The sequence below is a fragment of the Bactrocera neohumeralis genome, chromosome 4 (assembly GCF_024586455.1).
Source record: "Bactrocera neohumeralis isolate Rockhampton chromosome 4, APGP_CSIRO_Bneo_wtdbg2-racon-allhic-juicebox.fasta_v2, whole genome shotgun sequence".
NCBI lineage: Eukaryota > Metazoa > Arthropoda > Insecta > Diptera > Tephritidae > Bactrocera > Bactrocera neohumeralis.
Genome location: NC_065921.1, coordinates 38,657,677 through 38,672,366, shown reverse-complemented (window position 1 = coordinate 38,672,366; position 14,690 = coordinate 38,657,677). Strand labels below are relative to the sequence as shown.

Below are 14,690 nucleotides of genomic sequence, written 5' to 3'. Positions count from 1 at the left end.
GTAAGATATAGTCTTTTTGTTACGCTGTAAAGTTACACAATTTTATTGAGTGCTTCTTAAGAACGCGTTCTCTATGTTTGAAGAGCTTTCTTTATTTCATTTGTAGAAAGCAATTGATAAGTTTAAAACTATTATAATAGAACACGAAAGAACGTTAACTTCGGTTGCATCGAAACTGTAATACTCTACACAAATGAAGCAGTTTCCATACAACTTCAGTTGGTATGAGTGTCATATGACATACTTGTAATATACCTATACTGCCTCGTTGCTTTGAACAATAATTTCATAAAGATATCTCGTCAAATAAAAATGTTTTTCTCTACAAGCACTTGATTTTGCTGGGTCAGTTTGTAGGGCAGCTATATACTATAGTAGCCCGATCAAAACAATTTCTTCGGGAATTACTCTACTACAATCCATGCTAAATGTCGTGAAGTTATTTTTTCAAATGAAAAAGCTTTCTATAGAAGAATATAATCTTGATCATTCTGTTTGTATGCCAGCTATTTGCTACAGTGATCCGATAAACTGAGCAATTAGTTTCCTGCTAGGTTTTAGAAAATTCGTACCAAATTTATTATGCCCTGTTTAGGGTATTATAAGAGATCGTTTTCTATAACCGAAATGATTTTAATATTATCAATATGCAATTTTTATCTCCACTTTATTTTTGCTATCAAAATTAGTAGGTATTTATTTCCAAATGAATACTTACAGTTTAGACAAAATTATTGTCGGTGAGGCTTGCATTCGGATCATGGTTTACGATTTTTACAAATGAGCAATTAATTTTTGTTTGTCATTAAATTATTTTATTTTATAAAAGTAAAAACACGGCATCATTAAATACTTAAGATTTCGAATTGTCTTGACAGAAATTTGGAAAAAAACTTAAAAGTGATGGCGGTTTGAATTGACCCACTTCCAGCCAAAGCTCCTTGTGGTTATCATCAATAATCCTTGGAAGTTCATCTAAAATTAGTCGGAAAAAAGCATTCATTTTTTATTAGTTTTGAAAGAGCTTTATAAATTTCATTGAAATCTATTTGGAGCTACAGTGGTTACTAGTTTAAAAAACATAGTTTTGAGAAGAACGCATTTAATGTTTTACACTAACACTCCAGAGCACTGTTTTCACGACAACTGGATATAAGTAATCGGAACGGACCTGGATTTTTATACAGCCAAGGATTGTCATCTCGGCACCATTCATCGAAATTACTCCAAGAATGTTTTTTGCCGCTACAACAACAGCCCTAAATAACCTTTTTCTTGTTATCGATTAACTCGAAAAGTATTAGTCGGACTTACTGCATATTTTAGCGAATACATCTACGATAGTAAACTTTAAAAATAAACGAAAATGCAAATTTTTGAAAATTCTAACTACCCCTCAAGAAACTTTAAATAAATAATTAAGAACTAGAATTTATTAAGAAAAAATCGAAATAAAAAATAACGCTATTTTGAATTATATGAATCTTGCATTACATTTTCCACACTCCTCTGTGCTTATTAATTTTTGTGTCACTTTTTATGTTTGTTCTAAAATGTTTGAAAATTCCAAAACCAAAAATGTTTTATTCAAACGTCATTGGTATTTCAATTATGGCGCAAATTAGTTATCAAAACAAAATCATTACAAAATTTATAACGTGTAAAAATCGTAATTTAAACAACTTTAACCAAACTGTTTTGGCACACTCGAAATCTAAGCCTCTACAACATGGATGAACTCACCTATATTTATTGCATGTTGGGGCTTTTCGCTATCGCACTTTTACTAAAAGTAAGTACGTAAGCGCCATGTTTTGTAATGGCAGTGATAGCAGCAACACTCAAATAAAATATTGCATAAGTTACAATAAATAAATGAATATTAAGGGTGTTCACTTCTCTCTTAGTGGATGATAAAGCTCTTTTGTACAATGGAAAGGCATTTATACTATCAGATGCGTCGGCGTACCCACATACACCGCGTTCCACGCTATGTACGGCATGCAGGTCAGTGATAAAAGTCATTCAAGTCATTTACAAATACAATAATTGTGGGTGCGACTGATAGGGAGTGCGTGTGACGTCTCTTGTTATGATAGAGTTCAATAATGCACGAAATAATAAAAATTTAATCAAATAGTTGCGAAAATTTCATAATGCTTTTTATCGGTAGCTTCCATCACACCTTTAAAAGCTCGTTCAATTGGCAATTGTATTCATGTACGTAGATGTGAGTGATAAGAAAGGATTGCATCAACTATACGAGTGCTTGAGAGCATAGCCATCCTTCAGTGGATCACGCGTTAAAATTTAGGCCAGAGAAAACATGTAAGGTTTTAGAAAACTTACTTGTACAATGCTTAAAAATAAAACGACAATTAAGGTCAAGATCATGAAATAGAATATTACCCATCCGCACATTCTTTTCTTAATTCTTCTTTAATAAAAAATATTTTTTAGCGAATGCGTTCACCAAAACTTTGAGGTTGTATTTTGAATTAATTGCTGTTTCTAGCTTCACTGCCATTTAAGCGGGCAAGCTTCGACATTACTGAAATTGGAAAGCTTTCATGCTTTAAAAAATGGTGAATTTTTTATTGGACCTGCATTAAAAGGTATTTCTCCTAAAGTGTCGAACTTTTGCATTGAATAAAGGACAGACAAATAAATAGAAACATTAAGTTTGTACGACTTTTTGTGTTTGAATAGAATTTCGGACATAAGAGCCGGATGATTGGGTTTTATAAATTATTTCCGTTAAATTTTGTATTTTTTATTCCTAACAACTGGCTTTATGAGTATTTTGCCAACAACGCACCGAATGTTGTTTTCCAACTATTTAGTCGTAACTTATTTGTTAGCATGGACTGTTGATTTGATGATCATATAACCAAATTTGTCAATCCAAATGACTATTTCTCGATACAAATCGCTTACCAACAATGGTTCCTAATGATTTAACATGCTGCATAGATTATTGATTTGTCTTCCTGGAACCAGTCAGCACTTCAGTGCATAATTTTGACGTGAGCTCCATCTGTTTTGCCAAAGGTGATTCCATACCCAATTCTCTAACTTATCCTTACATATACTTTGAAACAAAGATGAAGAATAAAATGTCCGATTCCTTTTTTTGCTTTGCTAATAAAAATGGCGACTTGGTTAACCGAAATTTTGCTTTGCTTTGTTTTAATTCACTTCGATGTGAATGAACTCATAAAAAACATATATCGAGCTCATCTGTCAAAGCAAATGTCTTTCGTAAAGCGAAACAAAAGTTGCATGTGAATCAGCCACAAGTCAGCTAACCAACTTTAGCAGTTGATTGAGTGGAGTAGGTTAGACGTACCCATACCACATAACGTTTAAAAGGCTGCGAAAGAACCACATTATTTTTTAACCCTAATATTTTACAATAACCAGGCTTGTTCCAGAAACCGAGAAATTTATGTGGTTTCGTCTTTGTTAATTTTAGTTACGGTGTTCTGCCAAACGACTGGCGCGCTGTTGTTAACTCGGCTATAATCGCGTAAGCGGTTCTACGTTAAGATGTTCTGCAAACCAAATGAATTTCATTTAATTCGAAGTCTTTCTTTTTGTCATCAAACCAATTTGCAGAAATTGAAATTATATCTGTCTTCATATGTGTGTATATTCGTTGTTATCGTGACACCGACCCAGTCTGAATAGATTAGGTAAGTGTTCCCTTCAGTTTCGCAGTTTTGTGCAATTCAGCTATGACCAGGCGCCCAAACCAGTCTGACATCGAAAAAACTTTATGCTATTGCTAGTGATTTCAGATACTTTTTGCCCAACCTTGAGCGCGCTGTCGGATTGAATGCACTCCTTTAATGAAGTTGCACTTCGAAGCAGTATTTCTACAGTCACTTTTGCTTGAGAAATACTCAAGTGGTCCAGTATGCTGAGGCTAAACTTAACGGAAAGCTCTTAGCAGAAAACTCTTCCTCCTCGAACCTTCCTCTGCCCGCATATCTCTTGTTGACATTTTCTTCTTCTTAATTGGCGAAGACACCGCTTAAGCGATTATAATTGACATCTTAACATCAAAAATTTTTTTTTTTGTTTTTTAACATCAAAAAATTATTAGGTTTCTGGAACAGGCATGTGAAAGTAAAATGCAGAACATAACTGAATTTATATTTTATATATTTTTATTGAATTGTGAGCAGCTGTGACTTTATTAACTAATTACTTCCTTTGCAAAGATTTCATCGTCAGTTTCCATCAGTACTCTACTCTCTCACATTTAGTGTTATAGATATTTTAGTAAGCTAACTGCTAAGTCTTATAATATTCGATGAATATCAACAATACATTATCAATCTTGAATTTATTGTCAATAATTAGCTAAGGAAATATAATAAGCATGTATTTTTTTCTTTTGGTTGAATTTGGCTTCCTAACCTTTTCCAGTGGTGTTTTCGTTTATAGTTGTAGCTCAGTATTCTCCACTGTCTTATGCAATATTACACCGTACTTTTGAACAGAAAGTTTGTCGAAAATATACAGCGTAATGCCTAAGTAGTTGAAGGAATCCATGTTTGAGTTGTAAATTAAAACTAAGCAATTAATTTTAGTTTATAAAAAGAAGCTTTTAAATGTCTTATTCTCACGTGAAAGAACATTAGACGACACTTGAGTTCAAGTGCTTAGTTAATCTCTCAGCGAAGTGACACATTTTATTGAACAACATTCATGTGACTGCTTAAGGGATTAGTGATTCTTCAATATTTAAAATTAGCGCTGCGTCGTCATGACCACTTTACAGCGAAATACATACACAAGCATACGAACAACCATTTGTTTTAGTTAGAGAGATTATTTATGATGTCCTTTTGAATTTGTTATAACAAAATTATATTTAAATAGTTATTTTTTCGGAAACACAATTAGAGTACATTGTAAGCACATATGTACCCTTACTTTTGTTTTATCAGTTTATCAGTTGACATGAATTATTGCATATTTACTATGCTACTGCTTTACGCATTAGCCATTATATGTATGTATGCGAGTACACATATACATATGTATTATGTGCATGCGGGCAAACATAGTAACGAGTATATCTAAATTGTGAAATAAGCTAGCAAAAGTCTAAAGCAAAATTTTGTTGTAGTTGTGATTCGGCAAATTATTGCAAATCATTATAGATAGATAAGGTGCTGGGGTTCACGAAAATAAATAAATGTGTCTATAAAATTTATTTTTACAACCCAGTGAACAAAACGTGCTACTCGGAAAATATATAAAATATGTGGTTAGGTTCTGACCTGAAACAAGACTTAAAATCACTTAAAACAATCAAATCGAATTAATTCGAACTTTTTAGGCACTTAAAATGCTGAATATTACAAAGATTAAAAAAAGAGAACCAAGAATCGAACAATAAATCGACATGTTGGAAAAACGATAACTTTCCAAATTCTTATAAAAAAATTCGAAATTTTTGCGAAAGTTGTTGTAAATACCAAAAATTTGAACTTTAATTTTACATATTGATTACCGCAACCAGTTCTCCCTCTCTCTCTTTTTGTAGTAGGAGGAAGCATCGAAAGCCGGAGTGCGAGACTTTAATCCGCTAAACCTAACCTATTCCCATCGCATGTCTCTACTATTCACTGGACAAAGTATTACTCGCACATAAGACCAGTAAAATATTTCCTCCGTAAGACCACCTCCAAGTGTGGTTTTCAGCTTATCCCTTATACTTAAAAAAACAAGACCATTGATAGAGTATGTGTTCTGAGTACACTCAGACTACACGTCCGACAATATGGACTTACATCATGACGATATTTGAATAGGTAGCTTCTATAGCATCCATGGTCACTGAGTATTTGAGTCAGTTGAAAATCCAGGTCCCCATGTTGTTTATCTATTCACGAATGTATGTCCGGAATCAGTCTTTGGGTTTACCGTCCTTCGAGTTTGCCACCGTTGCTGCCACATTGCGATGCTTTTGATTCTCTTCTCCCTTTTTTCTGCGGTAGACGTCTTTGATAAGTTATATATTCACGCGAATTTGTATCTCTGGATATCAATCGGCGCCATACTGGCTAATACCTCAGCAGGTTCGTTTGATATGGTTCGAAAAGCACTTATCACGCGTATTACAGAAAATCTATACCCTATGTTAATTGGTCTAACATTTGATTTTATTTCTAGCGGCTTTATCCATATTGGATATACATATATATAACTGATCTCATTACTTTTACTATTTTACTATTTACAGACTTTATTTTCCATAGATTTTATTTGTTTCATATTTCGTATTTTCTAAGTGTCCTTTGAATTTGAGTCTTAAGTCTACTATTACACCGAGGTACTTCAACTGTGCCTATGAAATAATCAATTTTCCTGGAGCTCATTAGCAAGACTTCTGTTTTCTATACAGTCAGCTCTAGGTTTATTTGTAACAAACATCGGCGCAAACCATTTATGCAGTCATTACATTTGATCCGGAGATCATTCAGATGCTTAGCCACTGCTACCACTATGAGACCATCAGCATATGTGATTGTTTTCAGATTTTTTGGTTACGGTATTCTTAGCACTCCGTCGTATATCAGGTTCCATTGTCATGGAGATAGTGAGTGCCCTCGTCCGTGTCGAATAACCATCTCCTATTTTGGAAGTAGCTAATTATAATATTTATCAGATAATGAGGAGGTATCTCACAAGGAATGGGTGAAAATAATTTTAAGATTGATTTTCCAAAATAACTAGATGGTCAGATTTTTAAAAAGAACATGATTTACTTACATACCTTCATTAAAGGTTAGTTCAATTAAGATTTCATTTCAGTATTTCTAGTATTTATGTACATAAATATACGTATGTAAGTGTTTATGAATGCGAATGAATCTAAGTAAACTATAATATCGAACTGAATTTTAATATATTCAGCAGTTTATTGAGCATTTAAGAACACTATTCTGCCCTAAATCTTTCCATCAAAAGAGATCAAACATGTCAGATTTTTCATTCTATTTATTCCATATCCATGGATAAGTATTAATCTTGCCTTCAGAAATGTTGTTATTTCGAACGTATAGTTCACTTTGGATTGAGCGTATCCTATGAAGAGACTATTAGTACCCTTTTAAATCCCGAAAAAGTAATTTTTTCAAGCTTTTACAGACTAGTCATCCTTTTTAACCCCAACGGGTGCAAAATGAGACTAGTCACATTTTAATTTGTTATTAATTCCAAATTGTACCCTGAAGAGCATAATACTGGCTGCTCTGTTTAAAATTATACTCGCACAGTGTTTGGCAGGGTTTGGCAATCAAAGAACCAACACAATATATATGTATGTACATGCACACGCATTTTTCGTGGTCTCTTGTGGTTTATTGGGCTTGCGCTTTATCAATTTCTTTATAAAAGACTACAAGTGAAGTCAAATGTCAGCGATATATGTTGTTTTAGTTGTGTCGTGATAACCAGGCTCTGTGAAGTGTTCCGTTATTTAGTTAGTGCCTACCAAAAAGAAAGCAAAAAGCCAAAAAAAGTTGATATAATAATAAAACACAAATTGAAACAGCCGAAAACAGAAATATTATATTATAACAGTATTAGTTCTTTGTTTAAAGAATAGCATTATTTTCCACCCTTCCCGATTCTAATTATAATTCTCCAATTATAATTACACAATCCGCGATAACTGTGTTATAATAAAACGACAATATTGCATAGCTTCAACTCGGCGTCTTGAAAATGGATGATGTCGCTGCTATATTTATAATAATTATAGTTTTCGGCGTTATCTATCTCATAATAAGAGTAAGTGTTGACCTGTCACTTCGTAAGCGCTTATGGTACCTTGCAGCTTGCATTTAGAGCCACTCGGGTACTATTTCTTCTTTGTTAACATGGGTCGTTCATATCTTTTAGGTCTGTGCAGTAATGTGTTGTGGTCCAGTTAAAGAAAATAACAGTAATGAGCGCGGTGTGCGTAGACGTGTAATACGACGTATACGTATCGAGCCGGCGAATGCTGCTGAAAACGGAGGCAGCACAACGACAACAAATACAATAACTGAAGCTAGTGCTAGCACAGCAACGGAAGGTACGAGTTAACCCATTAGTGTCTATTATTGATTGAAGAATTTTGCATCTTTCATTTTTAAATCCGACGAGATCCCTATAAAAAATTGTCTTTAAACTTTCTAGAAACGGTTGCTACGTTGTCATAATGACACCTGGCTTTTTTAGGTTATGTGAGCTATAAGTGCAGTGCACCTCATGTACATTTGAGCACAAGGAATGAAGCTTGATGTACATTCCATACATACATATACTACGTACATACATATACATTTGTTTCGAATAACGTATTCTTATTTACTTACCGATAATTTATTATCACTGGAAAACTGCCGCAATGACTAATAATTATTACATTTTTAAATTTGAATAAATAAGATTTTCAAAACTTAAATGATAAAGGTTAGACAATTTTCAAATTTATGCCTGAAATTATTACATTGTTTTTGAAAGGAGGGGTTGAGGTGTGTATTACCATCCTTTTCTTGTAGTTGTTTGTACTCAATTCCATTTCAAATGAAAATATGTTTTATCAAAGGAGTAAGGTGGAGTTTTGATTTATTTTTCCAACTTTTTTTGTGTTATTACAACCCTGTGTGCAGTGCAGTTGTCAGTAACATCTAAAATTGTCGTAAAAGTTCATACATTTTCGTAATAACAGTTGGCAACATTAACAAAATTTTAAGCGAAATTTGTTGTAATTCGAAATGCAAATGAAGGGTGTAGTTGGTTTAAAGTTTCGATGTCTTGATTTAATTTGCTATAAAATTCTAAGAAGTATTCTATAAAATCAAAATAGTTGCAAGTTCAATCATATCATAACTTTCAGGTTTAATGTGCTTAACTTACCAAATTATTTGACATAATTTTAGAGAGGATCCTACACACTTGAGTAATAAAAAAATAAAAGACATTAAGTAAATTTTTTAAACATCTTAATATTATAACAGAAATAGTTAGAACAGTTTTTATACTCTAAATTTTATAAATAATATTTTTTTAATATACAAAAATTTAATTTCTAAAAGGTATATGTAACACATGTTTTCTTTTAAGTATTCGGGTCGTATCGTTATTATTTAGTAGGGCTATTGCCTGAACATTTGTATGATCAATTAGTCCTTCAACATATTTTGTGCTTATTTTGCGAATTTCATCTTTAACGTAAAGAATGTTTAGACCTTTATAAATTTGGTCATTGGCGCATAAATAATAAGTCTAGCCGTTTTGAACTGATATCGTTGAAAAATTTCTATGTTCGATTGGCTTGCGGTACTCTACAATTAGCATATGTCTATACGTACTACTGTGCCCAAAAAATAAGGAGACACTGTATTTATTTTGAAAATTCTTTATTTATTCTTCCAAATCAATTTCATCCCCTTCAAAGTAATCCCCTCCCGATGCAATGCACTTATGCCAACGGATTTTCCAATCTTCGAAACACTGGTTGTAGTCACTTTCCAGGATGGCCTTCAGTTCCGTCTTCGCTGCGGCTTGAATCTCCTCTATCGTATAAAAACGGTGTCCCCGGAGCGGTCTTTTGAGCTTGGTGAACAGCCAGAAGTCGCACGGCGCCAGATCAGTTGAAACGGTGGTTGCGGAACGATATGGGTTGAGTTTTTGGCGAAATGATCACGAATTACGAGGGCAGTATGGGATGGTGCATTATCGTGGTGTAAAAACCAAGATTTGCCTTTCCACAATTCCGGCCTTTTTAGGCGGATAGCGTTACGCAAACGACGCATAACGTTCAAATAATATTCCTTGTTGACTGTTTGACCGGTTTGCTTTAAATTATCCCTGTAAAGCCTAACTTTGTTCTCCAAACTAAGCTGTGATTTGCTCCCAAACACCCAATACATTTTTTGTTTTTATATAGAATAATTAAATATATTTTATATATTTTTTGTCCCGCTTTCAATATGAATTTCCAAGTTAATATTCGATTTATATCTAGTTCAAGATATCTTGCGAATTTACCAAGAAGAATTTGTATAATATTTGAAAATACTGCCGGACAATCTACTCTTCTTGAGGCAAATATGACGTGTTTTGACTTCTCAGTATTAACCTTTATTTTCCACTTTTTAAGCCATCGCTCTATTTCAACTATTTCATTTTAAATAACTGGAAACACTTCTGTCGCAGTTCTTTAGATGCAATTATAGCTGCATCAACAGCATAGATAGCAACTTGAACATCACTGACAACAGGTATATTAGCAGTGAATATTGTATAAAGGATAGGTTCTGGTTCTGGTCCTTGTGGGATATCTGCAAATATACAGTACAGTTTGGCAGTTCCCCTGCAATTGGAACATAAAAGTGTCGATTATTTAAGTTTGATTTTAATAAAAGGAAAATGGAGCAGGAAGCAGGTTTTTTATTTTAAGTACCATGCCTAGATGCCACACTTGGTCAAACACCCGTTGTAAACCAAGAAATACTGGTAGTAGTACTCATGAGGAAATAGATAAAATAGAACAACCACAAAAGGTTATCAGGTTTTTATCCCTATTACGAATGTATATCAAAATAATTGCCGTTCCACATCAAAATACCAAAATGTACTTTACTAATAAATATCGTCTATCTACCTGTTTTCCTGTTTTCATTTTGTGTATATTACCGAATACTATCAACCGTTATTATAGTAAGTATATTAGGCAGAACTGTCAAAATCAGGAAAATATTCGAGAGCAGTTATGTATATAAAATATCTTGCGAAATTTGGGGTTTGAATATCTTTTGTGTACATATACTCAATTTTGTATTAATTTGCGAACGTTTCTAACCACATATTGATCCTCAAAAAATATTGAAATATTTTGAAATAAAATGTATTGAATTAAGTTTTTTATCGATTGCCACCAATAGCATAGATTATACTAAAGAGAAAAAATCTTTCTATACTTTTCTTCTTCTTCAATGACGAATTTAGCGCCAATTGGAGATTCCAAGTGTAGCCAGGTCCATCTTCAACTGGTCTTTCCAACGGAGGGGAGATCTTCCTCTTGCGTCGAATACTCTCAGAGCTGGAGTGTTTTCGTCCATTCGGACAACATGACCTAGCCAGTGTAGCCGCTGTCTTTTAATTCGCTGAACTATGTCAATGTCGTCGTATATCTCGTACAGCTCTTCGTTCCATTGACTGCGGTATTCGTGAGGACTTTACCTATTCAGTCCGAAGTAGCACCTGTTATCAAGAATTATTCTGAGTTGGTTTTCGAGGCTGACATTGGTATTGGTGTTAATGCTGGTTGCAAGATAGAGGAAGTTATCTACAACTTCGCAGTTATGACTGTCAACAGTTACATGGGAGCCAAGTCGCGAATGCGACGACTGTTTGTTTGATGTCAGGAGATATTTCGTCTTGCCCTCGTACACTACCAGACCCTGTTGCTTTGCTTCTTTGTAGAACCTGCAGAAAGCAGAACAAACGGCGCGGTTGTTGAGGCCAATGATATCGATGTCATCGGCGTACGCCAGCAGTTGTACACTCTTGTAGAAGATTGTACCTTCTCTATTCAGCGCTGCAGCTCAAATTATTTTCTCCAGGTGTAGATTGAAGAAGTCGTACGATAGGGAGTCGCTTAAAACGACACGGACAAGTCTTTTCCGATCCAGATGGAGCTAGCTGGAGCTGGTTTTGCTCATCGTCAGTTTACACAGCCGTATTAGTTTTGCGGGAATACCAAATTCAGACATAGAGACATAAAGATAGCTTCTTTTCGTGCTGTCAAAAGCAGCCTTAAAATCGACGAAGAGGTAGTGTGTGCCGATTCTCTTTTCACGGTTTTTTGCAAGATTTGGCACATGGTGAATATTTGGTCAGTTGTACGCTCGATAGAACCATGTATGTGATGTTGAGTAGGCTTACCCCACGGTGATTGGCTCAGTTTTTTTTAGATTGGGTAGATCACACTTAAGTTCCAATCGTCTGGCATGCTTTCGTCCGACCATATTCTACAAAGGAGCTGATGCATGCTCCTTATCAGTTCTTTGCCTTCGTATTTGAATAGCTCGGCCGGCAATCACGTGGCCTTAATCCCAAAGGGATTACGCCGGACTTGCTGCAATGAATGATTAAAGCCAATGTTATATACCCTTTTCTGTTGTGGACCATCTTACGGTGAGAGCGGTCTGCATCGACCGGAACAAATTGTAGGTAAATGTCTGAGCTATAAGCATGGTGAGGCAAAACTACCCATGAGGGAAAATTATTGCCTCGGGTCTAGCAGTGAATTTCGGGCATTTTTCGGAAATCACTTGCTTCAATTTAATGAGTTGTTGTGAATAACGTTCCTCATTAATGCTTTTATCCGATCTTCTCATCTCCCCAAATGTAGAGCATTATCTTGGTGCTACGGATAGTTGGCTTTTCATTTGATTTAGCTGGTTGTTGTGGTCCCATCGTAATGAATACATTATTATAATAATACGATACAAAAACGACTTCTTTTTGTAGCTTTCAAGCATTTTTGACATGTAAAATCGCCCTTCAACGTCTCCTGGTTTAAATTCATATGGCACCAATTTACGTGCTTTTGAATAAATTCTGCTGCTTTTAAACTTTTAAATCCTTCTTGAGTCACTATTAAAGATTTTGTGAGCTTGTTTTGCATTTGGCAACAATTTTCATGGAGTAATATTCAAATTTTATAAAATACAGAAGGTTTTCAACGCATGTTCGGAATATTGGAATAATAACCAAGTTCCGCTATCTGTTGACAAACCGCACGAATACGGTTCTAGACCTAATAGATCACATGCACCTAAACTTCTTGAGAATATCTGTGATCTAGTGAGCTTACATTTACGATACTTTTTTTCAATTAAGCTCAATAATTTTTTGCCTAAAACTTAAACCAAAATTAGAAAGGAAACGTGCCCGTCCCTCGCATATATCAAATTTAAAATTATCCCAAATTAAACTTCGCATTATTTTAATGCAGACATTAATACTGTGGTGTCTTGATTTATGCACTAATGACAAGTGGTCACTTTGTTTTGCTTTTACCAACACCTGCTGACCAACAGTAACAAAGCACCAGTAATTTTCGAAAGTACGCCATAAGATTCTAATTGCGGCAACGAACACAAATAATAATGTTATTGTTCAATTAATGCGAGTATTCTTTTTCATGAACGCATTCGGCGAATCATTTACGCCGCAATTAATAAAATTTTAATTATGCTAACTCAAAAGTGTTATTATTTGTCCAGTTACTGGAAAAAATGGCTGTAGCGCGTGATGTGATCGACGAGCAGACTAACTTGGTTATTTTGGAAATTTGATACCACACATTCTACACATTCTACACACGAATACATACTCGTATGAACAAACATTCTTACAAGCATAATTTACTTTTATAAAACGTCCATCATTAGCCGCGCCGGCAATGAGTTGCGGAAACAAAGAGCTGTCAAATCACTCAGCTAATTCGCATTAAACACAAAAACAATGCGCAGTTTTCAAGCTGTGTGCAAATTACCGCCACGCCAAGTGGCCAAAATCGGTCATCAAAGTAACGTGCCACAGATCTCACAGAACTCTGAGCAAACAACCATTGTAGTGTTGCTTTTTCTTTTGTTTTACTTTAAACGCATAACGAAATGTAGAATTATTAAACTTGCCGTTAATAGAATTTAATTTAATAAAAAAATGAATAAATTAAATAAAAATACGAACAATAGAACACACACACCAGTTCTTAGTTTCTACCAGTTCTTTCAAAGTGCTTCATGTAGCAAATTTAATCAATTTAATTTGAGCATTTTAATTTTGCTCTTGGCATTTACTCATAAAGAGTTACAGTTTGTTTGTTTAGTTATGATTTATGTTTTATTAGTGGCGTGTTCTCACCAGCGTGTTAAGTTTATGCCAAGTATTTCCTAGTGCCGCAACGGTGCCTAAATTAACTGTTTGTTAATTGTATTAACTTACACAGTGTTATCCGACTAGCACGAGCGGTAAACATAGCTAATTGCCAGAGTATTTTTCGTGATTTACATTTTTTCCCGTCTGACGTGGGTGAGGAAGCTTTCAAGGGCAATGAGTTGGTGAGATAATCCAAGTCAATCTCACAGATTATTTCATTACCAAGGTTTGCTCTTGTTTTTTGCTTAAAAGTATTACAATTTTTTTAAATTAGAATAATATATTGATTTGTTAAAAACTGGTGTTTTAGGTAAGCGCCAAACCGACGTGCTGAAAACCAGCGAGCAGGAGAGGCTTTGGTAGAACCCAATTTTCGATTAAGAAGGAAAAAACGTCAAAATTGATTGAAACGAATCTATAACACCCTTTACAAATACAAAATTTTGCATACAAGAACTTGATTTTGACCGGTCAATTTGTATGTAAACTATATAACATGCGATCTGAATAATTTGTTCGGACATTGTACCGTTGCCTTGGACAATAATCCATGCCAAATTTCGCGAAGACATGAGTCAAATAAGTTTTGCATGCAAGAATTTGTCATTGATCGATCAGGCAGCTATGCAAAATTTCAAATCAATATCTCAAAAAATGAGGGGCTAGTTCGTGTATATACAGACTGAGGGGCAGTGATACTCGTACAGGCTGGTAAACAGACTGAGCTC

The 14,690-nt window shown here is 34.5% G+C and overlaps 1 protein-coding gene across 4 annotated transcripts in view; it reads left to right on the top strand.

The window, feature by feature from the left end:
* LOC126756070 (clathrin coat assembly protein AP180) overlaps positions 1 to 14,690 on the top strand; it is a 54,313-nt gene that overhangs the window by 6,784 nt on the left and 32,839 nt on the right. Inside the window, exons 1-2 of one of the 4 annotated variants that reach the window (XM_050468891.1) lie at positions 1,661 to 1,792; positions 1,908 to 2,007. The exons of 2 other annotated variants lie outside the window; for them this stretch is intronic. In XM_050468891.1, the coding sequence (XP_050324848.1) occupies positions 1,730 to 1,792; positions 1,908 to 2,007 (163 nt within the window). In that variant the 5' untranslated portion in view covers positions 1,661 to 1,729. Of the gene's footprint in view, positions 1 to 1,660; positions 1,793 to 1,907; positions 2,008 to 7,500; positions 7,813 to 7,923; positions 8,099 to 14,690 lie in introns of those variants that run through there. One more of the 4 variants, XM_050468886.1, reaches the window with a different exon arrangement.